The following is a 27,652-nucleotide window of genomic DNA, read 5'->3' on the forward strand; positions in this document are numbered from 1 at the left end:
GAGCCAGATGATCTGGATTTCATTAGCGGTCAGGGTCTCAGAAAAAATGAAGCAAATAGGCTAGTATTGAAAAGCCACTGCCAGCTTGACAGTTTTTGTGGGTACGGGTGGTTTAGTTTGCTGCATTGCTGACCCCAATAGCAGTGCTGAGGTAGTGCAAGGAGTAGCTATTGGCTTAATGTGGCTCAGGCATCTATGCCTGGAGGGTGTATCAATTCATGTAAGAGCACACATGAAAGATTCATAGAGTAGTAACTCATATATGAAGCCACCAAGTGTCACAGGGTGGGTTAGGTTGGGAGGGGGGCTTACATAATTGGCAAGGTAGTCCACTCCCTCATATCCAGTGCTAAACAGAAGGGAAAATTAATGAACTGTTAAGGCTCTTGTTCTGATAAGAGAATGCATAGGCCAGATGGCATTGCCTTTGCAGGGAATGAATGGGCCTGACTCACACTTCCTGTAAGAGGAATGAATGGTGGATAGCGTGTAAGTGGGGAGTCATTGGGTAGCTCATGTAGGGAATAGAAAACAAAAGTAGAATCTGCAACAGCATCATAGTCTTGTTCCTGTTCTTTGCACCAGTTTGCATATGAAGAATGCCCTCAAGGCTGTCAGATCATGAGCTACACTAACTCTGTATTGTTCTCTTTTAGGGCGCAGATGGTATACCTGGAATTACTGGTCCCCCAGGATTACCAGGACAAATGGTAAGCAAATCATATCTAGCACTCTGCAATAATCATGTGAACAATGTCTTATTATAAAGGCCATTTGCTGTCTCAAAGAGATTTTTTTGATTGTTGTGTTACTAAAAGTGCAAAAAGTGATGTTTTATGAAAAGACCATTGGATGCAGTTTAAAAGTATTAATACTCTCAGTAGAGAACAGTATAGAAACCTTCACCGTTCTGGAACTTTCTTGGGTAGTTGGATCATTTCTACTTTCTCCTTTTGTTCTCTTTTGTACTCCTCACAATTTTTCTTCATTAAGTTTCTTTTTGAGATAAGGAGCTATACAAATGATTTTGATAAACATGTTGTTTGAGACATAAAGAGACATGGCCATTAAATAATGACTGCTTGGCTCATTCAGCCTAATTAGGTCTCAGTTTCTGAAGTAGTAGATTCTAGCTAAGCAGCAACCTAGGTTATTAAACTTGCATTAAATGTTCATACATACCCTGCTTATGGAGATAATTTCTTACTTCTATTTTCCCTTTAAAAAAACATAACAGTTGCCTTTATTGGCCAAGAATAATCCTGTATTTCATAGACATTACATCATCAAGTACTATATGAAGATCAAACTGTTGGCCGTATTCCCCTATAAAGTGATCATATTCCTGTTGCTTTACTAGTTTTGTATTGAAACATAAGGTTTTCTTCTTTTGGCTTGCCCCGGTTAGGGGTCACCACAGTGGATCATCTGTCCACTCATGATTGGCAGTGGAGTTTTACAGTGTCGAGTTGCCAGCCCGGCGCCCAACCTTCCACAGAAAGCACACACACACACACACACACACACACACACTCACACCTAGGGCCAATTTAGAGTGTCCAATCCACCTACTGCATGTCTTTGGATGTGGGAGGAAACCGGAGCACCCAGAGGAAACCCACATGACCACAGGGAGGACATGCAGACTCTGCACATAAGGCACCCCAGCCAAGAATCGAACCAAAGAACCTCTTGCTGTTAGGTGACAACACTAACCACTGCACCACCATGGCTGCCCTTATTGAAACATAAGGTAAACTGCATCATTTGACTGTTCCATCAAACGTGGGTCAGCCTTAGCTGCTGGTAGTCCACATGGCTATAAAAGATCATACAGCATGTCTAAAGAGTGCCTGTACTATTATTTAGATTTTGACTAACATCAGCAAAAGAAAGTACATATTTCATCTGTTTTTATCTTAAACTAATTTTGCATACTTGTTTACTAAATAATGAATAATTGTGTTACCTAAATCTTCATTATTCCATTGTGAAGTACATACAAAATGGACTGATCTCCCTGTCCATTCTTTGTATAAAATAAGACATCATTTCAAATTGTCCCTAAAAGCATTTGAAATTTCCCCAGAACTCTAAATCATGTTATAAAACAAAACTACAGATTTGGACATCTCTTCTTTTTTATAAGCTTTCAGTAAAGATTCAATTTCAAATATATAAAATCAAATTTATTTCTGTACTTATTGACTAGACAAAGTAGACAAAATGTAAGAAAACTTTAACAAGGTAAATAAAGCTGCATTAAACAGAAGCATTATTTCTGCTTTCCATCTGTAACCTTTTTGAGCTTCATTAGTTTATTGTATAATACTCTTCCAGAAAATCACATTGCTAACTATTTTTCTTGGAATCCTTCTTCCTCTTTAAACTATTTTGGAGAATATTTATTCCCAAGTCATCCAAAACTGTCATCCAAAACTGATGCAGGAAAAAATTTTAAACATTTGTATACCAAACATTTTATGTCTTAAGAGCATTGTCAGCAAAAATTGCCAACTACTTGATTACATTCAGGAAATCTTAATTTCCCTTTCCTGTTGTGTTTTAAGCTTCACCTATGAGTGGACAAAAGCAAATGCACCAAGGATCAGAAGTCACAAACTGCATTTCCCGAAAACAACCTGCCCAAAACACTTTTTAAGTATTTTTTTGCAAAGGAGAGAAAGACCCCTATGCAAACTTATATATACCAACGGCATGGTCACACTAACTAAAAGAAGGCTGAGAATCCCCAAACTTATATATACCAACGGCATGGTCACACTAACTAAAAGAAGGCTGAGAATCCCCCAAACTTATATATACCAACGGCATGGTCACACTAACTAAAAGAAGGTTGAGAATCCCCAAACTTATATATACCAACTGCATGGTCACACTAACTAAAAGAAGGCTGAGAATCCCCCCAAACCGGTATATACCAACTACATGGTCACACTAACTAAAAGAAGGCTGAGAATCCCCCAAACCTATACATACCAACGGCATGGTCACACTAACTAAAAGAAGGCTGAGAATCCCCAAACGTATATATATATATATATACCAACGGCATGGTCACACTAACTAAAAGAAGGCTGAGAATCCCCAAACGTATATATATATATATATATATATATATATATATATACCAACGGCATGGTCACACTAACTAAAAGAAGGTTGAGAATCCCCCAAACCTATATATAACAACTGCATGGTCACACTAACTAAAAGAAGGTTGAGAATCCCCCAAACCTATATATACCAACTACATGGTCACACTAACTAAAAGAAGGTTGAGAATCCCCCAAACCTATATATACCAATGGCATGGTCACACTAACTAAAAGAAGGCTGAGAATCCCCAAACGTATATATATATATATATATATATATATATATATATATATATATATATATATATATATATATACCAACGGCATGGTCACACTAACTAAAAGAAGGTTGAGAATCCCCAAACGTATATATATACCAACGGCATGGTCACACTAACTAAAAGAAGGTTGAGAATCCCCCAAACCTATATATACCAACTACATGGTCACACTAACTAAAAGAAGGCTGAGAATCCCCAAACGTATATATATATATATATATATATATATATATATATATATATATATATATATATATATATACCAACGGCATGGTCACACTAACTAAAAGAAGGCTGAGAATCCCCAAATGTATATATATATATATATATATATATATATATATATATATATATATACCAACGGCATGGTCACACTAACTAAAAGAAGGCTGAGAATCCCCAAACGTATATATATATATATATATATATATATATATATACCAACGGCATGGTCACACTAACTAAAAGAAGGTTGAGAATCCCCAAACTTATATATACCAATGGCATGGTCACACTAACTAAAAGAAGGCTGAGAATCCCCAAACGTATATATATATATATATATATATATATATATATATATATATATATATATATACATATACCAACGGCATGGTCACACTAACTAAAAGAAGGTTGAGAATCCCCAAACTTATATATACCAATAGCATGGTCACACTAACTAAAAGAAGGCTGAGAATCCCCAAACGTATATATATATATATATATATATATATATATATATATATATATATATATATATATACCAACGGCATGGTCACACTAACTAAAAGAAGGTTGAGAAACCCCCAAACCTATATATACCAATGGCATGGTCACACTAACTAAAAGAAGGCTGAGAATCCCCAAACGTATATATACCAACGGCATGGTCACACTAACTAAAAGAAGGCTGAGAATCCCCAAACTTATATATACCAAAGGCATGGTCACACTAACTAAAAGAAGGCTGAGAATCCCCAAACGTATATATATACCAATGGCATGGTCACACTAACTAAAAGAAGGCTGAGAATCCCCAAACTTATATATACCAACTGCATGGTCACACTAACTAAAAGAAGGCTGAGAATCCCCAAACGTATATATACCAACTACATGGTCACACTAACTAAAAGAAGGTTGAGAATCCCCAAACGTATATATATATATATATATACCAACTACATGGTTACACTAACTAAAAGAAGGTTGAGAATCCCCAAACGTATATATACCAACTACATGGTCACACTAACTAAAAGAAGGTTGAGAATCCCCAAACGTATATATAGCAACTACATGGTCACACTAACTAAAAGAAGGTTGAGAATCCCCCAAACCTATATATACCAACGGCATGGTCACACTAACTAAAAGAAGGTTGGGAATCCCCCAAACTTATATATACCAACGGCATGGTCACACTAACTAAAAGAAGGTTGAGAATCCCCAAACGTATATATACCAACTACATGGTCACACTAACTAAAAGAAGGTTGAGAATCCCACAAACCTATATATACCAACGGCATGGTCACACTAACTAAAAGAAGGTTGAGAATCCCCCAAACTTATATATACCAACTACATGGTCACACTAACTAAAAGAAGGTTGAGAATCCCCCAAACCTATATATACCAACGGCATGGTCACACTAACTAAAAGAAGGCTGAGAATCCCCAAACGTATATATATATATATATATATATATACCAACGGCATGGTCACACTAACTAAAAGAAGGCTGAGAATCCCCAAACCTATATATACCAACTGCATGGTCACACTAACTAAAAGAAGGTTGAGAATCCCCAAACGTATATATACCAACTACATGGTCACACTAACTAAAAGAAGGTTGAGAATCCCCCAAACGTATATATACCAACTACATGGTCACACTAACTAAAAGAAGGCTGAGAATCCCCAAACGTATATATATATATATATGTATACCAACTACATGGTCACACTAACTAAAAGAAGGCTGAGAATCCCCAAACGTATATATATATACCAACGGCATGGTCACACTAACTAAAAGAAGGCTGAGAATCCCCAAACTTATATATACCAAAGGCATGGTCACACTAACTAAAAGAAGGCTGAGAATCCCCAAACGTATATATATACCAACGGCATGGTCACACTAACTAAAAGAAGGTTAAGAATCCCCCAAACTTATATATACCAACTACATGGTCACACTAACTAAAAGAAGGCTGAGAATCCCCAAACGTATGTATATACCAACGGCATGGTCACACTAACTAAAAGAAGGCTGAGAATCCCCCAAACTTATATATACCAACTACATGGTCACACTAACTAAAAGAAGGCTGAGAATCCCCCAAACTTATATATACCAACGGCATGGTCACACTAACTAAAAGAAGGCTGAGAATCCCCAAACGTATATATATATACCAACGGCATGGTCACACTAACTAAAAGAAGGCTGAGAATCCCCCAAACTTATATATACCAACTACATGGTCACACTAACTAAAAGAAGGCTGAGAATCCCCAAACGTATATATATATACCAACTACATGGTCACACTAACTAAAAGAAGGCTGAGAATCCCCAAACGTATATATATATATACCAACGGCATGGTCACACTAACTAAAAGAAGGCTGAGAATCCCCCAAACTTATATATACCAACTACATGGTCACACTAACTAAAAGAAGGTTGAGAATCCCCAAACTTATATATACCAACGGCATGGTCACACTAACTAAAAGAAGGCTGAGAATCCCCAAACTTATATATACCAACGGCATGGTCACACTAACTAAAAGAAAGCTGAGAATCCCCAAACTTATATATACCAACGGCATGGTCACACTAACTAAAAGAAGGCTGAGAATCCCCAAACGTATATATATATACCAACTACATGGTCACACTAACTAAAAGAAGGTTGATAATCCCCAAACTTATATATACCAACGGCATGGTCACACTAACTAAAAGAAGGCTGAGAATCCCCCAAACTTATATATACCAACTACATGGTCACACTAACTAAAAGAAGGTTGAGAATCCCCCAAACCTATATATACCAACTACATGGTCACACTAACTAAAAGAAGGCTGAGAATCCCCAAACGTATATATATATATACCAACGGCATGGTCACACTAACTAAAAGAAGGCTGAGAATCCCCAAACTTATATATACCAACGGCATGGTCACACTAACTAAAAGAAGGCTGAGAATCCCCAAACGTATATATATATACCAACTACATGGTCACACTAACTAAAAGAAGGCTGAGAATCCCCAAACGTATATATATACCAACTACATGGTCACACTAACTAAACGAAGGTTGAGAATCCCCAAACTTATATATATATATATACCAACGGCATGGTCACAGTAACTAAAAGAAGGCTGAGAATCCCCAAACGTATATACACCAACGGCATGGTCACACTAACTAAAAGAAGGCTGAGAATCCCCAAACGTATATATATATATACCAACTACATGGTCACACTAACTAAAAGAAGGCTGAGAATCCCCAAACGTATATATATACCAACTACATGGTCACACTAACTAAAAGAAGGCTGAGAATCCCCAAACATATATATATATACCAACGGCATGGTCACACTAACTAAAAGAAGGTTGAGAATCCCCAAACTTATATATATATATATATATACCAACGGCATGGTCACACTAACTAAAAGAAGGTTGAGAATCCCCCAAACTTATATATACCAACGGCATGGTCACACTAACTAAAAGAAGGCTGAGAATCCCCAAACGTATATATATACCAACGGCATGGTCACACTAACTAAAAGAAGGCTGAGAATCCCCAAACTTATATATATATATACCAACGGCATGGTCACACTAACTAAAAGAAGGTTGAGAATCCCCCAAACTTATATATACCAACGGCATGGTCACACTAACTAAAAAAAGGCTGAGAATCCCCCAAACTTATATCTACCAACGGCATGGTCACACTAACTAAAAGAAGGTTGAGAATCCCCCAAACTTATATATACCAACGGCATGGTCACACTAACTAAAAGAAGGCTGAGAATCCCCAAACGTATATATATATACCAACTACATGGTCACACTAACTAAAAGAAGTTTGAGAATCCCCAAACTTATATATATATATATATGTATATATATATATATATATATATATATATATATATATATATATATACCAACGGCATGGTCACACTAACTAAAAGAAGGTTGAGAATCCCCCAAACTTATATATACCAACTGACTGCATGGTCACACTAACTAAAAGAAGGCTGAGAATCCCCAAACGTATATATATATACCAACTACATGGTCACACTAACTAAAAGAAGGCTGAGAATCCCCCAAACTTATATATACCAATGGCATGGTCACACTAACTAAAAGAAGGCTGAGAATCCCCCAAACTTATATATACCAACGGCATGGTCACACTAACTAAAAGAAGGCTGAGAATCCCCCAAACTTATATATACCAACGGCAGGGTTACACTAACTAAAAGAAGGCTGAGAATCCCCAAACGTATATATATACCAACTACATGGTCACACTAACTAAAAGAAGGCTGAGAATCCCCCAAACTTATATATACCAACGGCATGGTCACACTAACTAAAAGAAGGCTGAGAATCCCCAAACGTATATATATATATACCAACTACATGGTCACACTAACTAAAAGAAGGTTGAGAATCCCCCAAACTTATATATACCAACGGCATGGTCACACTAACTAAAAGAAGGCTGAGAATCCCCAAACTTATATATACCAACGGCATGGTCACACTAACTAAAAGAAGGCTGAGAATCCCCAAACTTATATATACCAACGGCATGGTCACACTAACTAAAAGAAGGCTGAGAATCCCCAAACGTATATACCAACTGCATGGTCACACTAACTAAAAGAAGGCTGAGAATCCCCAAACTTATATATACCAACGGCATGGTCACACTAACTAAAAGAAGGCTGAGAATCCCCCAAACTTATATATACCAACGGCATGGTCACACTAACTAAAAGAAGGCTGAGAATCCCCAAACATATATATATATACCAACTACATGGTTACACTAACTAAAAGAAGGTTGAGAATCCCCAAACGTATATATATATATATATATATACCAACTACATGGTTACACTAACTAAAAGAAGGCTGAGAATCCCCAAACGTATATATATATACCAACTACATGGTTACACTAACTAAAAGAAGGTTGAGAATCCCCAAACTTATATATATATATATATATATATATATATATATACCAACGGCATGGTCACACTAACTAAAAGAAGGTTGAGAATCCCCCAAACTTATATATACCAACGGCATGGTCACACTAACTAAAAGAAGGTTGAGAATCCCCCAAACTTATATATACCAACGGCATGGTCACACTAACTAAAAGAAGGCTGAGAATCCCCAAACGTATATATATATATATATATATATATACCAACGGCATGGTCACACTAACTAAAAGAAGGCTGAGAATCCCCAAACTTATATATATCAACTGCATGGTCACACTAACTAAAAGAAGGCTGAGAATCCCCCAAACTTATATATACCAACTACATGGTCACACTAACTAAAAGAAGGCTGAGAATCCCCAAACGTATATATATATATATATATATATATATATATATATATATATACCAACGGCATGGTCACACTAACTGAAAGAAGGTTGAGAATCCCCCAAACTTATATATACCAACGGCATGGTCACACTAACTAAAAGAAGGTTGAGAATCCCCCAAACTTATATATACCAACGGCATGGTCACACTAACTAAAAGAAGGCTGAGAATCCCCCAAACATATATACCAACGGCATGGTCACACTAACTAAAAGAAGGTTGAGAATCCCCCAAACCTATATATACCAACTACATGGTCACACTAACTAAAAGAAGGTTGAGAATCCCCAAACGTATATATATATACCAACGGCAGGGTCACACTAACTAAAAGAAGGCTGAGAATCCCCAAACGTATATATACCAACTACATGGTCACACTAACTAAAAGAAGGTTGAGAATCCCCAAACTTATATATACCAACTACATGGTCACACTAACTAAAAGAAGGCTGAGAATCCCCAAACGTATATATACCAACTACATGGTCACACTAACTAAAAGAAGGCTGAGAATCCCCAAACGTATATATATATATACCAACTACATGGTCACACTAACTAAAAGAAGGCTGAGAATCCCCCAAACTTATATATACCAATGGCATGGTCACACTAACTAAAAGAAGGCTGAGAATCCCCCAAACTTATATATACCAACGGCATGGTCACACTAACTAAAAGAAGGCTGAGAATCCCCCAAACTTATATATACCAACGGCAGGGTTACACTAACTAAAAGAAGGCTGAGAATCCCCAAACGTATATATATACCAACTACATGGTCACACTAACTAAAAGAAGGCTGAGAATCCCCCAAACTTATATATACCAATGGCATGGTCACACTAACTAAAAGAAGGCTGAGAATCCCCAAACGTATATATATATATACCAACTACATGGTCACACTAACTAAAAGAAGGTTGAGAATCCCCCAAACTTATATATACCAACGGCATGGTCACACTAACTAAAAGAAGGCTGAGAATCCCCAAACTTATATATACCAACGGCATGGTCACACTAACTAAAAGAAGGCTGAGAATCCCCCAAACTTATATATACCAACGGCATGGTCACACTAACTAAAAGAAGGCTGAGAATCCCCAAACGTATATACCAACTGCATGGTCACACTAACTAAAAGAAGGTTGAGAATCCCCAAACGTATATATATACCAACGGCATGGTCACACTAACTAAAAGAAGGTTGAGTATCCCCCAAACTTATATATACCAACGGCATGGTCACACTAACTAAAAGAAGGCTGAGAATCCCCAAACTTATATATACCAACGGCATGGTCACACTAACTAAAAGAAGGCTGAGAATCCCCCAAACTTATATATACCAACGGCATGGTCACACTAACTAAAAGAAGGCTGAGAATCCCCAAACATATATATATATACCAACTACATGGTTACACTAACTAAAAGAAGGTTGAGAATCCCCAAACGTATATATATATATATATATATACCAACTACATGGTTACACTAACTAAAAGAAGGCTGAGAATCCCCAAACGTATATATATATACCAACTACATGGTTACACTAACTAAAAGAAGGTTGAGAATCCCCAAACTTATATATATATATATATATATATATATATATACCAACGGCATGGTCACACTAACTAAAAGAAGGTTGAGAATCCCCCAAACTTATATATACCAACGGCATGGTCACACTAACTAAAAGAAGGTTGAGAATCCCCCAAACTTATATATACCAACGGCATGGTCACACTAACTAAAAGAAGGCTGAGAATCCCCAGACGTATATATATATATATATATATACCAACGGCATGGTCACACTAACTAAAAGAAGGCTGAGAATCCCCAAACTTATATATATCAACTGCATGGTCACACTAACTAAAAGAAGGCTGAGAATCCCCCAAACTTATATATACCAACTACATGGTCACACTAACTAAAAGAAGGCTGAGAATCCCCAAACGTATATATATATATATATATATATATATATATATATATATATATATATATATATACCAACGGCATGGTCACACTAACTGAAAGAAGGTTGAGAATCCCCCAAACTTATATATACCAACGGCATGGTCACACTAACTAAAAGAAGGTTGAGAATCCCCCAAACTTATATATACCAACGGCATGGTCACACTAACTAAAAGAAGGCTGAGAATCCCCCAAACATATATACCAACGGCATGGTCACACTAACTAAAAGAAGGTTGAGAATCCCCCAAACCTATATATACCAACTACATGGTCACACTAACTAAAAGAAGGTTGAGAATCCCCAAACGTATATATATATATACCAACGGCAGGGTCACACTAACTAAAAGAAGGCTGAGAATCCCCAAACGTATATATACCAACTACATGGTCACACTAACTAAAAGAAGGTTGAGAATCCCCAAACTTATATATACCAACTACATGGTCACACTAACTAAAAGAAGGCTGAGAATCCCCAAACGTATATATACCAACTACATGGTCACACTAACTAAAAGAAGGCTGAGAATCCCCCAAACATATATATATACCAACTGCATGGTCACACTAACTAAAAGAAGGCTGAGAATCCCCAAACTTATATATATATATACCAACGGCATGGTCACACTAACTAAAAGAAGGTTGAGAATCCCCCAAACTTATATATACCAACTACATGGTCACACTAACTAAAAGAAGGTTGAGAATCCCCCAAACTTATATATACCAACGGCATGGTCACACTAACTAAAAGAAGGTTGAGAATCCCCCAAACTTATATATACCAACGGCATGGTCACACTAACTAAAAGAAGGTTGAGAATCCCCCAAACTTATATATACCAACGGCATGGTCACACTAACTAAAAGAAGGCTGAGAATCCCCCAAACTTATATATACCAACGGCATGGTCACACTAACTAAAAGAAGGCTGAGAATCCCCCAAACTTATATATACCAATGGCATGGTCACACTAACTAAAAGAAGGTTGAGAATCCCCCAAACGTATATATATACCAACGGCATGGTCACACTAACTAAAAGAAGGTTGAGAATCCCCCCAAAGTTATATATACCAACGGCATGGTCACACTAACTAAAAGAAGGCTGAGAATCCCCCAAACATATATACCAACTGCATGGTCACACTAACTAAAAGAAGGCTGAGAATCCCCAAACGTATATATATATACCAACTACATGGTCACACTAACTAAAAGAATGTTGAGAATCCCCAAACTTATATATATATATATATATATATATACCAACGGCATGGTCACACTAACTAAAAGAATGTTGAGAATCCCCCTAAAAAGGGCATCACTGTTGGCACAACTCACCGACATTGATTTCCTGTGGAGGAACTCCACTTGTTGACAGATTGAACGTCAGGCAACTAAAGCTCAAGCATTCAGTTTTCATCCACCAGTATCTTACTCATGTTTCACTCTCTCTTCTTTGTTTTGTTTCTGTGTTTACATCAGTATTACATCCTTAATATGTTCCCTCAGCTTTTGTCTTTTATTTCATAGAAAGCAGAAAAAAACATGACTATGACTGATTTGTAAGACTCCATTAGTTTTCTTTTAAGTTTTTGCTAGAAAGGGGATGTTTGCAACTTTAGTCTCTAATAGGTGAGGTAATTTGTAAACTTTAGCTAAGCAAACTCCTTGTCTGACCAACCAAGACTTCTTTTTTATACAAAAAAAAATGTCTGACTCATTTGTAAGTCTCCATTATTTCTTTTAAAACTTTCATTGGAAAGCAGATTTTTACAACTTTAGTGTCTTAATTGTTCATTTAACTTGTAAATTATTTGGCTGATCAACTACGACTTTTTCATATACTTTTTTTAAGTCATTTTATAATTTTTTTTCTTACACAAGCCATTTTAATATTTTCAACAAAGTCTCCATTATTAATCATTTTTACCAAAGTTTATACCTAAAATGCCTCCTTACATTTGTTCAGATTGTATCTTAATTACTGTAAAGCTTCTTCTATTTTTTTGTAACTGGTATTGTGCAACACTTTCCACCTTTCATGAGTTGCATAACTTAATTACCTTTACCACACAAATTATATGTACACCAAATAGCATAGCTAATACAACTGCTGCACTTCAATTCCCTACATATTTTCACCAAAGAATGTAAATGACCTTTAAGCATAGACATTACACATACAGCTTCATACTTTTATGTAACCATCTGGTATAATTTCTCAAAATCATGCTATGCTGTTTTTTAACTACTTCTCCATGTGTTCCTTCATCATAGACCTTAGCCGCATCCACTGGTCATATATATCTACACACATTCGCTTATTTATTCATTTACTCATTTTCTGAGACCTTCTTTAAGTTGTTCATGGTCATGTAAAGCAAATATGCGAATCATGGAAGTCAAGTATTCCTTTCTTGGTCTGAATAGCTGATGTAACTCTGTTGAAGGCATGTTGCACTGTATTGCTTCGAGTTTTTGTTGAACTCTCTTGAAGGCTTACTGCTGAAGTGAAAATAAGTAACTATTCTGTTTTTATTTTTCTGTATCTGCCATGGTTATTTATTTTTTATTCTCTTCTTATTAGCAGTTTGTGTATCATGGGGAACTTGAGTCTCTTTTGGCACTCAGTGCATATAAGGCAGAGAAGTAAGCCTGGAATAAAACTAGTCTGTCAAAAGAACAGGGCATGTGCATGCACATGTGAGCATGCACTCACAGACTTACACATTGTACTGCATGCACACCTATGAGAAAGTTAGAGACTGACAAGTAAAACAGTGTAAGAAACTTCTCTGTGTGGAAGATCTTCAATCCATAAATATCTAGTTAATCACTGTATATTAATCAGATCAGATAATGGTAGTGGAATTAGCGAACTTAAACTCGTCCTAAGTAAAAAAAAATAATAAAAAAATATGTAAATTGAAATTATTATACAGAATTACTAAGTATTGAAAAGTAATCCAAGCAGGGTAGACAGTCTGTTTCCAGTCAGAAATCCTTTATTAAAAAGACAGACAAGTGAACCAAATAAAAAATAACAGTAATAGTTTCCCCACAAGCTTTTTAACTATATATATACTTTTTATTAGGCAAGGCAGTGGTTTAGTGTGCTGTAAAACAAAGTGTATTGGTATACATGTTAAATTCACATCCCTTCCCCATCAGTGGGACATTTGAGCTGGTCCCGCCATGCTTAGTAGCTGTCATAATAATATAACCCTTATGTACTTTAAATAAAATTAATAACAATGTGGTACCTCTTATTTAACTAGATTATTAAGTCTGTGATTTTACCCAAGACAATAAACTACATGGGTGAAAATATATAAATCTTAGACCATGTGGCAATCTAAATATATATATAAATATATACATATACACTTCGCATGCAAAAAAATCCATTGCACAAAAAAATCCATTGCACAAATCATGTTCTATTTCCATAACCTATTGTTAACAAAATCGCTTTCATCCTTCTAGACTACATCAGGTTTGTGTACAAGAACCCTAAAAACTATCTACAAAATATTATTGTATAATTAGTATTGTTATTACACATCATTTCAAATGAAGTGGGAAAAGAATAAGAAAAAGAAAAAAAATGTATGATGATGGAAACAAAATATACTCTTCAATTAAAAATGATTTAACATGAGTTCAAAATGGCCCCTGTTCTGTGAGCACTGCTATCACCTAGGTCTCGATATACCCTGGATTAAAACAAACCCAGAAGGCAACGCAGAATTAATAATACAGAAATAGCAGTAGATATTTACTGCTAATATCATCCAGCAAACAAAAGAGGAAGAAAAAGTGACAGATTCAGCTCAGAAACAGCAGGATTAACTAAGATTTCTGAATAACAGCTTAAGCAACATGCTACTAAGGCCCTGCATCAGACTGCAAGATTGGTAAAACACTATACAGCAAGATGTCAAAAGAGGAAAATAATATGGAAACAACAACAACTAAGACCAAATTCTCAGTACTAGCCTCACCTGAGAAAGACACAACTTCAAAAAGACAAAAGACAACTAAACAAACTGACAACTCTAAAAATACAAATAAATCCAAGACACACCAGCCAGCTAATCTGGAAGACATAAAATCTGCCTTATTACCTATCCAGCAAGCATTAAAGGACTTATTACAATTTCAAATCTTTGGTGACTCATTCAGCCAAATAATATCCAGAATGGAAAAATCTAAGTCCAAAATAATAGAAAATGAAATAAAAATAGACTCTATTTCTCAAAAAAACTGATGCCCATGACAAAGAAATACAAAACGTACAAGCAAAATTAACAGACCTGGAAGCAAGATCTCGAAGGAACAATATCATCATCAGAGGAATACCTGAAACTGTACTTCATAACAATCTAATACCAACAATCAAGCAAATAATAAATTCCCTCCTAGAGGAATCTGAAGAAATGCAGCAAATAACAATAGAGAGAGCCCACAGAGCCCTGAGGGAAATGCAAACATCAGTGAAACCAAGACCGGTCTATATTAAAATATTAAACTACCAAGATGTAAATAAAATCATACTGGCAGCAAAGAAAAAAGGCACACTCACCTGGAATAATAATAAAATCTCCTTTGCTCAAGACCTCCCAATACAAATAAGACAAGCAAGACAACTACTATCTCCATACTGCAGGTTCATAATAGAAAAAAAAAATCAAATTCCATATGAAATATCCAAATCAGTTAATCTTTTACATCAAAGAGGTTAAATACATGGTTGCTAACCCCAAAGAGGCAAAAGAGACATTCCTGGCTGTTTTCAAGCAAATTCCACATTCAGAAGTGAAATAAATCCACAAAAACAAGATAAAGGTCCCTAGGATGAAAAAACGACCCCATTCACGAGCACTCTAGCTGGGATCCAACTCTGAAATCTTCCCCTTGCTGTCTAGGCCCTTGGGTCATTGATGTGAGTCATGAGGAACACAGGAAAGGGAAGTACAGCCTGGGTGGGAACCAAAAATTAACTGCTGTTTCCAATGCACGAATATAGGAAGGAAGTTCCCATCTCGGATATTGGCTTGCAAATTCAGTCCCCCTAGGCTTTTGATGGCTTCATTAAGAACAGTCAGACAAAATGGATTTCAGCAAGCTCCAAAGGATTTTACTGCCTGAAAAATAAAAATTGATCTGCACCAGATAAAAGAAGAAAGCTGCACCATAGATGTCAACCAACCTGCAAGCAAAACCTTGAAGAAATAAGGTACTGTTGAACTGAATCATTCACTAAAACAGTACACCCAGTACTGTGTAGGTGAATGAAACTCCAGCCTTAAATAATAGGCAAGAAATAAACTGTCAGAATTATGCTAGCTCATAGATTAATATTGGGAGAAAAAGGGAAAAAATTGTTAAATGTTTTATGTAAATACTAGAAATTTGTTAAAAGATCCTGGAGAGAAGTAATCTCAGGAAATTAGTAAAATAACCTAACAATCCTGGGATAATGTAAATATAGCCTTAATATGTCAACTATAGCAGAAGGACTGTTTGGCTAAGCTGTTTTTCTTTTTTTTTTTTTTTTTTTTGTCTCTCTATACTTCCTACTTCTGTTAAATAGGTGCCAAGTATATATTTTATAACCCACACAGACTGATGTGGAAAAACATCACTATAGGCACCAAAGAAGGCCGAAACCTGAATAAGTAAAGGGAAAGAAAAAGAAGTCAAATGAGAGAAAAATTTAAAAATTACAAGATTGATTGTTTAACAATATTACTATGGTACACATATTGCTATAATTTACTGAGGAATGTATATTAATATGCTGTTTTAAAAATACTATTAGAAAGAATTAGTCACAAGACAAAAACAATACATGCTGTACCTTAAATGCAATACCATCACTGTATAAATAATATGTTGGAAGAGGCTAGGGATATTAAGTAGTAGTGTTTGTTGAGGGGAACTAGTTTGTTCTGCTTTGTCCACATTGTTTATAGTAACACAGGGGAGATACTATGGAGTAAATCTATATCTAAAAAGAAAACACATTCCAAGATTAGACGTAAAGGTAAACCATATAATGAACCTTCATCCCCCCCCCCTGATTATTCCTGGTCCAGGGATATAGTGGTTAGGCACAGTGTAGGGACGGGGATAAATAGATGCTTTCCTAAACCATCACACAGTAACACATACAAAACTAACAAAACAAAACGAATATACATGGCATATCTAAGGAATACACCTAATAAATAAATGTGGGAAATAGAATCATGGAATGTTAAAGGGCTCCAAAACGAGAAGAAAAGAAAACTATTCTTACACCTTACATTAAAAACCACAGCCAACCTCATACTAATACAAGAAATGCACTTGACTGCAGATCAATGGGCAGAAATTAGCAGAAAGAAATGGATAAGTCAAATCATAGCTTCAGAGGGGAAAAACAAACAGTGCTGGGGCTGCCATAATTATTAAAAACCAATTTAAGGAAAAAATACTTAAAACCAAAGCTGACAAGGAGGGAAGATGGTGCTATGTAACATTTAATAGTCCTACAATACCAAAACCTATAATGGTACTTAATGTTTACGCACCCTGTAATAACCAACAACACTTTTTTATGTCATTATACCCAACCTTAAACCAATTTAAAGATCACTACCTAGTGATTGGAGGTGAATGGAATACATATCAAAACCCAGAAAAGGATAAATCTAATTTGACCAAATCACATAATAAACAAGCCACATTAGCCCTTAATGAACTCAAACAAGATTTCAAACTATATGACCCTTTTAAACATGGGAACAGTGCAGATAAAACAGGGAAATTCACATTCTATTTGCAATGCCACAAAATGTGGTCAAGGCTAGACTTCTTCTTAATCTCTGACATATTCATTAACATGGACCCAACAATAACTATACATACCAGGTTCTTTTCAGATCACTCCAAAATCACACTGAATATTAACTGGGACAAAAAGATATATTTAGAGAATAGGGGTCATAATTGGTCATTAAACCCTAATTTACTTTCCAAAATGGATGTAATAAAAGAAACAGAAGCAATACTAAAAATAGCTCTTACAAATATCACTAACTCCCAAGTACCAACTGACATAGAATGGGCTGCAACCAAAGCACAAATCAGAGGATTGTTTATCAAAAAAGCAGCATACTATAAAAAAATACAACTGAAAGAGGAGCATATATTGAAAGGGAAAATAGAGCATCTTGAAAAAGAACTAATAAATAACCCTAAGAACCAAACAGAAGCAGAATTTTTAAAACTGCAAAGGGATCTATATATGTTAGAAACCAGTAACCCATCTTTCTATGAAGCCAGAATGTTAGCCACTTATGCAGAAGAAGCTCAAATACCATCTAGAGCTCTGGCCAGAATTATCTGCCAACACAAAAATGCCTCCAATATATCAGAAATAAACTACAGAGACAAAAACTACACAAAAAATGAAGACATTATTAAAACATTTGAACAAATATACTCTCAAATATATGGAGCACAAATACTACAAACTTCAAAGAAAGATAGAACTCTTTTTCTTCAAAAACTGAAATTCCCTAAACTCAATTTAGACCAGCAAAAAAAACTAACTGAGCCAATATCCATCAGTGAAATTATTACAACAATCAAACACTTAAAAGTGCATAAGGCTCCGGGTCCGGATGGACTCACATTAGAATTTTACAAAGCATTTTCCTCCTTGATAGCCAAACTACTATACTATACACTGAATTACATAATAAACTATAAAATAAATGATATCCACTTTACTGCCTCTAATCTATATTTATATTAAAAGAACACACAGACCCCAAAAACCCTGACAGCTACAGACCCATCTCCCTCTTAAATATAGATACTAAAATATTTACCTCTATACTTGCAAACAGAATGAAAAATCTGATAGAAAAAATCCTCTCCCCAGAACAATCCAGTTTTACACCACATAGACAGACTAGTGACAATACATTAACATTAGATGCACTAATATCCTACGCTAACCGATACAATATCAACATCTACACAATGGTAGTGGATGCCCACAAGGCATTTGATAGGGTTAATGTAGAATTCTTACTCCAAATACTACCCTACTTTAATATACCCAATAACTTAATTCAGATCATCCAAACTCTATAGCAACCCATACACATCTCTGTATATAAATAAAACTTGGTTAAATAGGATCCTAATAAAAAATGGAACAAGACAAGGATGCCCACTATCACCCTTCCTGTTTAACCTGTACCTAGAACCACTCTTTCTATACATTAAACAAAATACATATCACAATCCTCCATCAATACACAACTTCAAAATATACCTCACTGCATTTGCAGATGATCTGAACATATACTGCACTACACCAAATTCAGATATAAACAAAATAATAGCTGCAATTGAACATTTCTCGACTATGTCTAACTACAAACTAAACCTTAATAAAACTAAAATTTCCCCCCTAAAAACACCCAAACTCATCTCACTAATACCATTGTTAAACACAATAAAAATTAAAGAAGAAACTAAATACTTGGGAATCACCTTTTTCCAGAGTAACAAAGACTTCTACCAACACAATGTAAACTTTAAATGGCAAAATATAATGCAAGACTGCAAAAGATGGAACAACCTAAAACTACCATTCTTGGCCAAAGTATCAATAATCAAAATGAACATTTTACCTAGATTAATGTATATATTCATGACATCACAGACAACAATACATAATAAATTCTTCAAACAAATTCATACCTTCCTAGCAAAATTTATATGGGAACCAAAAAAAAAACAGAATCTCCTATTCAAAATTATCACTCCCCAAAAGCAAATGAGGACTAGATCTACCAGAATTTAAAATGTACTACTCGATCATTAACACTAACAGAATATTGAGAATAGCTGAACATAACCCGTCAATGGAAAATTGGTCTCCTCTCTGGGTGACAATATATTATAGATATATTAAAGCTCTAGGTTTCAATCCCAAAGCACTTCCATTCCTGAAGCAGAAAGAAATACAAACTTATAACATTATAGAGCCCTTAAAACATTCTATCAACCTAGTGCAAAAACTCTTTCAATTCTTGAACCTTAGACATGCCATGACAATACTGCAACCCCTTCATAAAAACCCAAATTTAAAAATAAACAATAAGATGCTGGACTTAGTCCCTTTTCCCAGACTGAAAGATAAAACAATCCAAGATATCTATCCCTACCTTAACTGTTCAATACAAGAAATGAGGACCAACTTAAACCTTCCTAAATCACACATAATAATCCTAAAACAAATCAAAGAACTGTGTTCCAGTTATCTCCAACATATTACTATGACCAATAGTGACATAGAAACTTGTAGCAGGCTTTGGAAAACTATTATCACAACAAAGAAAACTATTACCAATTCATATAAAATGATAAATGAAATCAAATACCAGAAGGACCTCCTCTTCTCTAACTACTGGAGAAAAATTAAACCATCCATAGATGATCAGCAAATAAGCCAGGCAATCAATCTAGCACTGAAGATTCTACCCCTCAAAATGTTAGCATACACTCAGCTCATGATCAGTAATAATGCTTATTTTATACCTGCATCCTACACAAATTTAACACATCAAAATCACCTTTCTGCCCACACTGTAAGGACCAGATAGCTGACTTAATCCATATATTTTGGAGCTGTAAATGTGTCTATAAACTCTGGAACTTTAACATCAACATCAACATTAACTTGGGAATTCACTCTGTTACACATTCTCCCACCCAACACCCCAAGAAAACAAGCAAATACACTTTTAACAGTTTTCCTACTAATGAAACTGTATATAGCTTTTAAATGGCTAGATACGATAAATATCTCTTGGGAGGGTTTTAAGCAAGTAGCTATACAACACCTTTTAGCTCATAAAATCGTAATAGATAAAAGAAACAAAAACATGAAATCCAGAGAAATTTGGGAACAAACCTTTAACATCATATTAGCATAATTCATCACACAGCAACTTAGAAATACACTATAATGGAACCAAAGAACACATACAAGTTCATATATTAAATAATAACTTGGATATTACGAATGTATATACTGTCTATATAACTGTGGCATTAACAGTGAAAGCATCTATGTACATAGTGTAAATAGATATGTTGTATGACCTATATCCTGTGGTATTTGACATCAGTGTATAACATATGTATATGTGTGTATGTGTATGTATGTATGCATGTGTGTATGTATGTATGTATATGTATATATGTATATATATATATATATATATATATGTGTGTGTGTGTGTGTGTGTGTGTGTGTGTGTGTATGTATGTATGTATGTATGTGTATATATATATATATATATATATATATATATATATATATATATATTTATGCACACGGTCATGTTGTAAGATGGTTTTTATTTGTGATATTTATTAATGTAAAAATAAAAATAAAAATTATTGAAAAAAAAAAAAGATTTAACATAGTATTTAAAATCAACTGTAAGAATAAAATAAAATAAAAGTAGTCATGTAAACAATGTGGTGATTTTCTAAGTTCCACTACACTTTTATGTGAACAGTAATAGTTTAGTCCAGGCTTCTTAAAAGAGTTCAGCTTTAATTGCCACATGAGTTCACGTTTCTCCAGCATATTCACAATGTCTCCTTCAAGATTAACCACAAACACTTGACACACCAAACACTTTATTGTAAAGCTTTCAGGTCCACACCCTTCATCAGTACTGATGAAGGGTGTGGACCCAAAAGCTTTACAGTACTGATGAAGGGTGTGGACCCGAAAGCTTTACAATAACGTGTTTGGTGTGTCAAGTGTTCGTGGTTGTTCGATATATTTTTAAAGCAGTATCACCAGTGTTGTGACTTCCTTCAAGATTACCCATGTCTATATGATCCAGTATCTGGAAATTAAAACCTGTGTGTCTTTTATGAAGATCAAGGTGTTTGGGTAGTGCATTATTTTTATATCCAGAGTGGATTTCTGCCAGATGACATGAAATCCTACTCTTAACTCCCCACCTAAACACGCTGTTAAACCTCAGCCTCTCCACAGGCTACGTGCCCATAGAATGGTGCACAGCAATGGTTATTCCACTCCACAAAGGAGGGGCCACAACTGACCCTGGTAACTATCACCCCATAAGCCTGACTAGCCTGGTCTGCAAGGCTGTGGAGTGCATCATCATGGAACTCATTAACAAAGACATTGGGAACCTTCAAACACTTGACCCGACCCGGTTTGGCTTTGTTAAGGGCAGATCATGCCTACTAAACCTGGTTGACTTCTTTGAGACAGTCACCAAGGCCATAGACGAGGGAAAGGTTGTTCACACAGCCTACCTTGACCTTGCCAAGGCTTTCGACACTATTCCCCACTCATGTATTACAGAAAAACTCACCAGCCTGAACATAAACCACTACGTCATGAGATGGGTTGCCAACTGGCTTACAGACAGAACTCACACAGTAAGAATAGCAAGCTCCAGATCCAACTCTAAACCAGTCACAAGTGGTGTCCTGCAAGGCTCGGTCTTAGGACCCCTACTGTTTGGCATATACTTCTCAGAAGTGCAGGCAAACACAGGAGGACTATGGCTAGCTAAGTTCACCAATGACTGCAAACTGCCACCTAAAGAAATCCAAGTCACTGTGAGCCACATGCTCTAGTGAACTAAACCTCACCACAACAATAAATAGAACATGCTGGAGGGATAGATTCCTGTCAGAGACTCCCCCATTCTTTGGAACAAAATTCCAAACTACATTAGGCAAAGCCCCTCACTAACACTCTTCAGAAGAAACCTTGATGAGCGGATGGGTAACAGAAAATACAGCCCTGGGATCACTTCATTGGCTCTGTTTGACAGAGGATCAGTTAATTAATCAATGGGGCGGCGAAAGCCGACACACTCTGGCTAGGCTTATAAATGCCCTCGGGCAGATAGCCTAGTACGTACCTATGAACCTATGAACCTAAGTTTATTTACAGACTTGCCCACATAAAATGCATCACATTCATTGTACTGTGTCCTATAAATTACTTTTGTAGTGTTACAGTCACCCCCTGCACTGGTCTTATTTCTTTAAATAAGGGTAATAAAAGCTGTCACCTTGCTATAGAAATATACAAAATGTACAATTAGCTTCACATCATTTAGTGTTTCTCTCATATAGTCTAGGTTTAAATTCAACAAAACTTCTAATTTTCCTGGCCTTCCTGTAAACAAAGGATGAGGCTTCACCTAAGATGTTAATCAAAAACACGTTTACTGTGACAAAGGCCCAGTTTTCTTTAATAACATTTTTGATACTGTGATAATCCAAAGTGCATGTCAGGATGCGGCTATTTTTGCATTTGTTATTCTCTGTGGAATTTCTTTACCTTCTTCTACTGGGGAGGTTGAGTGAAGGTGCTTCAGTCCTTTTCAGTTCTATAATGGGTTCCAGGATGTTTTTTAACATCAGCCTTTCATAGTCTCTCACTAGAAAATCAATCTATAGCCCTGAGACTTTACCATATTATACTTGGTTTTTGCAGGATGCAGACTTTTACTGTGGAGTAATAAGTTAACCTACGCTGGTTTTCTGAATAGATCAGTGGTTATTCTGTTATTGTTGGTGTCCTTGGAAATCTGCTTATCTAAAAAGTGGTTGAAATATAGCTATGGGAAGAGGTAAACTTCAGAAAGGGGGTTGTTTGATTGTGGTATGTGATAAAATCTTCAAGCTGCAAGGTGTCACCTTCCCACACAATAAAGATATCATCAATATTCCTTAAATAGCATGTGATATGCTGCATGTAGGCTGTGTTGTTTAACAAAACGTCCTCCTCACACTTGCCCAGGGCTATGTTAGCTATGCTGGGAGCCATGACATCCCCATTGCTATACCAGTTTTTTGTTTGTAGTGTTTACCATTGCAGGTAAAGAAATGAAAGTACATTACAAGATTAATGAGCTTGCTTAACCTTTGCAGTTATGCCTGAGTGTCTTGATTATGTTTCTTGAAAGATTCCACAGCTGCTGTTATACAGTAATTGTGCGGGAGCACTGTCTAAAAGGATTCTATGTCGATAGTTAATAAAATACTGTCAGCTTCCACTGTAATGTTTTTTTGTTTTCCTCAAAAAATCCACTGAATCTCTTATATATGACTTTTCTGCTATGGGTTTCAGCTAGTAATCAAGGTAAATGGCTGTGGCTTCAGTAAGGGAGCCTCCACTTGCTACCAGTGGTTTATAAGGTGCGTCTCCTCTGTTCTTGTGTGGCTTTGGTATTCTAAAAAAGTAAAATGAATGTGGGAATGGGCTCCATAAATAAAAATAAAGATTTTAAGTAATAGGTTTTTCTTCTGATAATGTGGTGAGATTAGTGTTCCATAAATGATATGCTCTTTTAAGTCCAAAAGATAGAGAACAGATTTTGAGTTGTTTACCATGGTTGACATAAAATGTGCACAGGATTTATGGAACACTAATCTTACCACATCATGGGAAGAAAAACTTATTACTGAAAATCTTTATAATTATTTATAGAGCCCAAGGCCATGTTTACCTTACTTTTTTTGAATACCAAAACCATACAATAACAGAGAAGGATAGGTGGTTGGGACTCTGGATTTTCCTATTCAGGAATCTCTGTGGTCTCTCCACTGCTGTATGTGCTTGGCAAGGTACATGCCGAAGGGGGCATTGTACTTGATAATGGGTCTGATAAGGGAGCAGTACAGGGATGTTATGACCTCCTTGTTCCTGGATGAAATACCCTAACTTATGAGGTGGGTCATGTAGAAAGCCTTCTGTACAATGGAGGCATCATGGTGGTCAAAAGTCAGGTTGCTATCAATCTGAGTGCCCAAGTCCCTCACGACTGACAGGGTGCTTAGTACACTGTTATTAATGTGATAATTAGTGGGCATGCCATTTTCCCCAAAGGGGATAATGATGCATTTCTTGGCATTCAGTTTGAGGCCATGTTTCTGGCACCAGTCATTAGTTTGGGTGAGGCCCTTTTGGAGGATGTTCACATCACTAGGGGAATTTAAGACAGCACCCAGCTTGCAGTCATCTGCAATGTTGGTCAGCTCAGACCACTGGTTTTGGCTTGCAACTCAAAAAAGTATATCCCAAATAGCAGAGGCCCAAAGACCAGTCCTTGTGGTGTGCCACTTGCTATGGGTCTACTAGTAGAGGTGGCTTCCCCTATTTTGACTGAGTGGGTTCTATCAGTGAGCCAGTTAGCTACCCATCTGGTAACATACGGGTTATTGCTTAGCTGGGAGAGTTTATCTATTATGTCCAAGTGAGGATTAGTGTTGAAGGCTTTGGCTAGGTCAGGGTAGGTGATGTGCACTGTCTTCCACTCATTCATGGCTTTGGTGACTGTTTCGAAGAAGGCAACCAAGTTTAACAGGCATGATCTCTCTTTGACAAAACCAAACTGTGTGGGATCAAGTGTTTGGAGGTTGCCAATGTTCTTGATAATAAGGTCCATGATAATGCATTCTATGGCCTTGCACATCAGGCTAGTTAAGCTGATGGGCCTATAATTGCCTGGGTCAGTGGCCACTCCACCTTTGTGCAGAGGGATGACAGAAGCTGTCCTCCATTCTGCTGGGTTGAAGCTGGTGCACAGGCTTTGGTTGAATAGGGCACCTAGTTCTGCTGAGAACTCTTTGCTGAATTCATGTAGGACACAGCCAGGGATGTTGTCAGGACTCATGGAGGCTGTATTTTTTGCCTTTCAGAGGACATTAATGACCTGCTCCCTGGTGATGAGGGGAGCGGACAGGTGCTGGGGATGTCCTAGTTTACTGATGGGAGGATGAGGGGGTGAAGTTTTCACTGAACTTGTCTACAAGCAGGTTCACTTAATCTATGGCATTTGTGTATGTGGTATTCTTGGCCACCAATTCAGAGCAGATTACCAGAGTTACCTTTGAGATTGTGGGCATATGTGAAGAAGGCCTTGTGATGGTCCTTAGTGGATGTGGCCTATTTGGACTTGAAGTTAGCCTTAGAGGATTTTACCAATGACTTTATGTGCTTGTTCAAAGGAGAGATTGCTTCCAACATGGCACCTGCTCCTTCTTGTTCAGGACAGCAATTTGTTTTTCCTTTTCTTATAGAGTTTTGTTATTGCTGCTGTCCACAAGACAGGTTTACGCTTCCTTGAGGAAGATGATTTTGTCCTTTCAGGTTTTGCTGAGTCCATGCAGCTTTATAGGTGCTCGTATAGTTTTTTGGTGTAGGCTTGGAAATTAGTACTAGTTCCAACTGAAGGGATGGTGCCTGTGAAGCTGCTTATGCCTGCTCTCAGGAGGTTGTAGTCAGCTTTGGAAAAGTTTTTTTGTTTGACCCTGGTGGGCGGGAGGCAGGTGAGATTCTGACTTTGAAAGTGATTTGCTTTATGGTCAGATCATACCAAGAAGGATGACACTGTAGGGATGCTACAGTGACTACTCATGTTGGTTAGTACCAGGTCCAGGATACTTCCACCTCCTGTAGAGGTGTTGACTAGCTAATCCAATGCATTCGCACTGATGAAGTCAAGGAATCTCTGGGCATTCGTGTCTGAGTGAGAATAGGTCTTCAACTCTATGGTTGGGTAGTTAAGGTCACCCAGGATCAGGGTAGAGGGTTGAATCTTGATGGATGCAAGTAAGTCCAGATAGGTGGAGTGGGCCTCTTGACACGTGGTTGGGGGTATGTAGCTAACTATGATTTGAATAGGTGTTTTGTCAACAGTTAACTGCACCTGGAGTGACTCCTATGTGCATTACTGTTTGACCAGCCTGGAGGTGTGTAGCTCTTTGATAAATATTATAACTCCACCTCCTTTGGCTTTGTAGCCCTCCATTTGGGTCTGAAAGTATGGTAGGACAAGTAACCTGGTAAGGCTGGGGTGCTCTCCACAGTTTTGAACAAGGTTTCAGTGACTGCACAAATGCCAGTATCTTCCAGGTGGCAGTGAGTACAGTTTCCATGTTAAGATTCCAAACAGTTAGCAGCATGACCGTTACATTTTGCTTAGAAGAATTTTTCACATTGGTAATTTTGTCCTCATGATTTGGCTCAAAAAGGCACTATGGGGAGGAAAGAGCCTTTGCCAGAAGCCTGAAGCCCAGTCGAGACAGATGAAGGCCATTTCTGGCAAAGTATCGTGGTCTGTCAATCATGTCCTCCAAGGCTGTCAGGTACTGGATCCCCTTGGAATGACACCAGTAACTAAGCCAATTGTTAAAGTCAATCATTTTCTGTTTGTATTGAGGGATCATTCTGGGTGATGGTAGGATGCGACATAAGGCTAGGGACATACCTGCCTGGGACACATATTCAGTGAGCTCAATCATGTCTCTATAGTCCAGAGAGGTACATCTCAAGTCATTCACACCAACATGGACTATGACAAAGTCATAACAGTACCTGTTGTTGAGAGGCTTGAGTGCATGAGTGATATGGTGGATTCTAGAACCTGACAAGCATCTTACTGTGACCTTTCCCATATCTA

General features: G+C 36.8%; 1 protein-coding gene across 1 annotated transcript in view; it reads left to right on the forward strand.

Moving 5' to 3' along the window:
* The window catches only part of COL22A1 (collagen type XXII alpha 1 chain), a 2,341,282-nt gene that overhangs the window by 1,911,574 nt on the left and 402,056 nt on the right, over nucleotides 1–27,652 (forward strand). The window contains exon 48 of the mRNA XM_044067281.1: nucleotides 657–710. Within this exon, the coding sequence (XP_043923216.1) occupies nucleotides 657–710 (54 nt within the window). The remainder of the gene's footprint in view (nucleotides 1–656; nucleotides 711–27,652) is intronic.

The sequence above is a fragment of the Protopterus annectens genome, chromosome 3.part1 (assembly GCF_019279795.1).
Source record: "Protopterus annectens isolate FY-2018-M chromosome 3.part1, PAN1.0, whole genome shotgun sequence".
NCBI classification, from domain to species: domain Eukaryota; kingdom Metazoa; phylum Chordata; order Ceratodontiformes; family Protopteridae; genus Protopterus; species Protopterus annectens.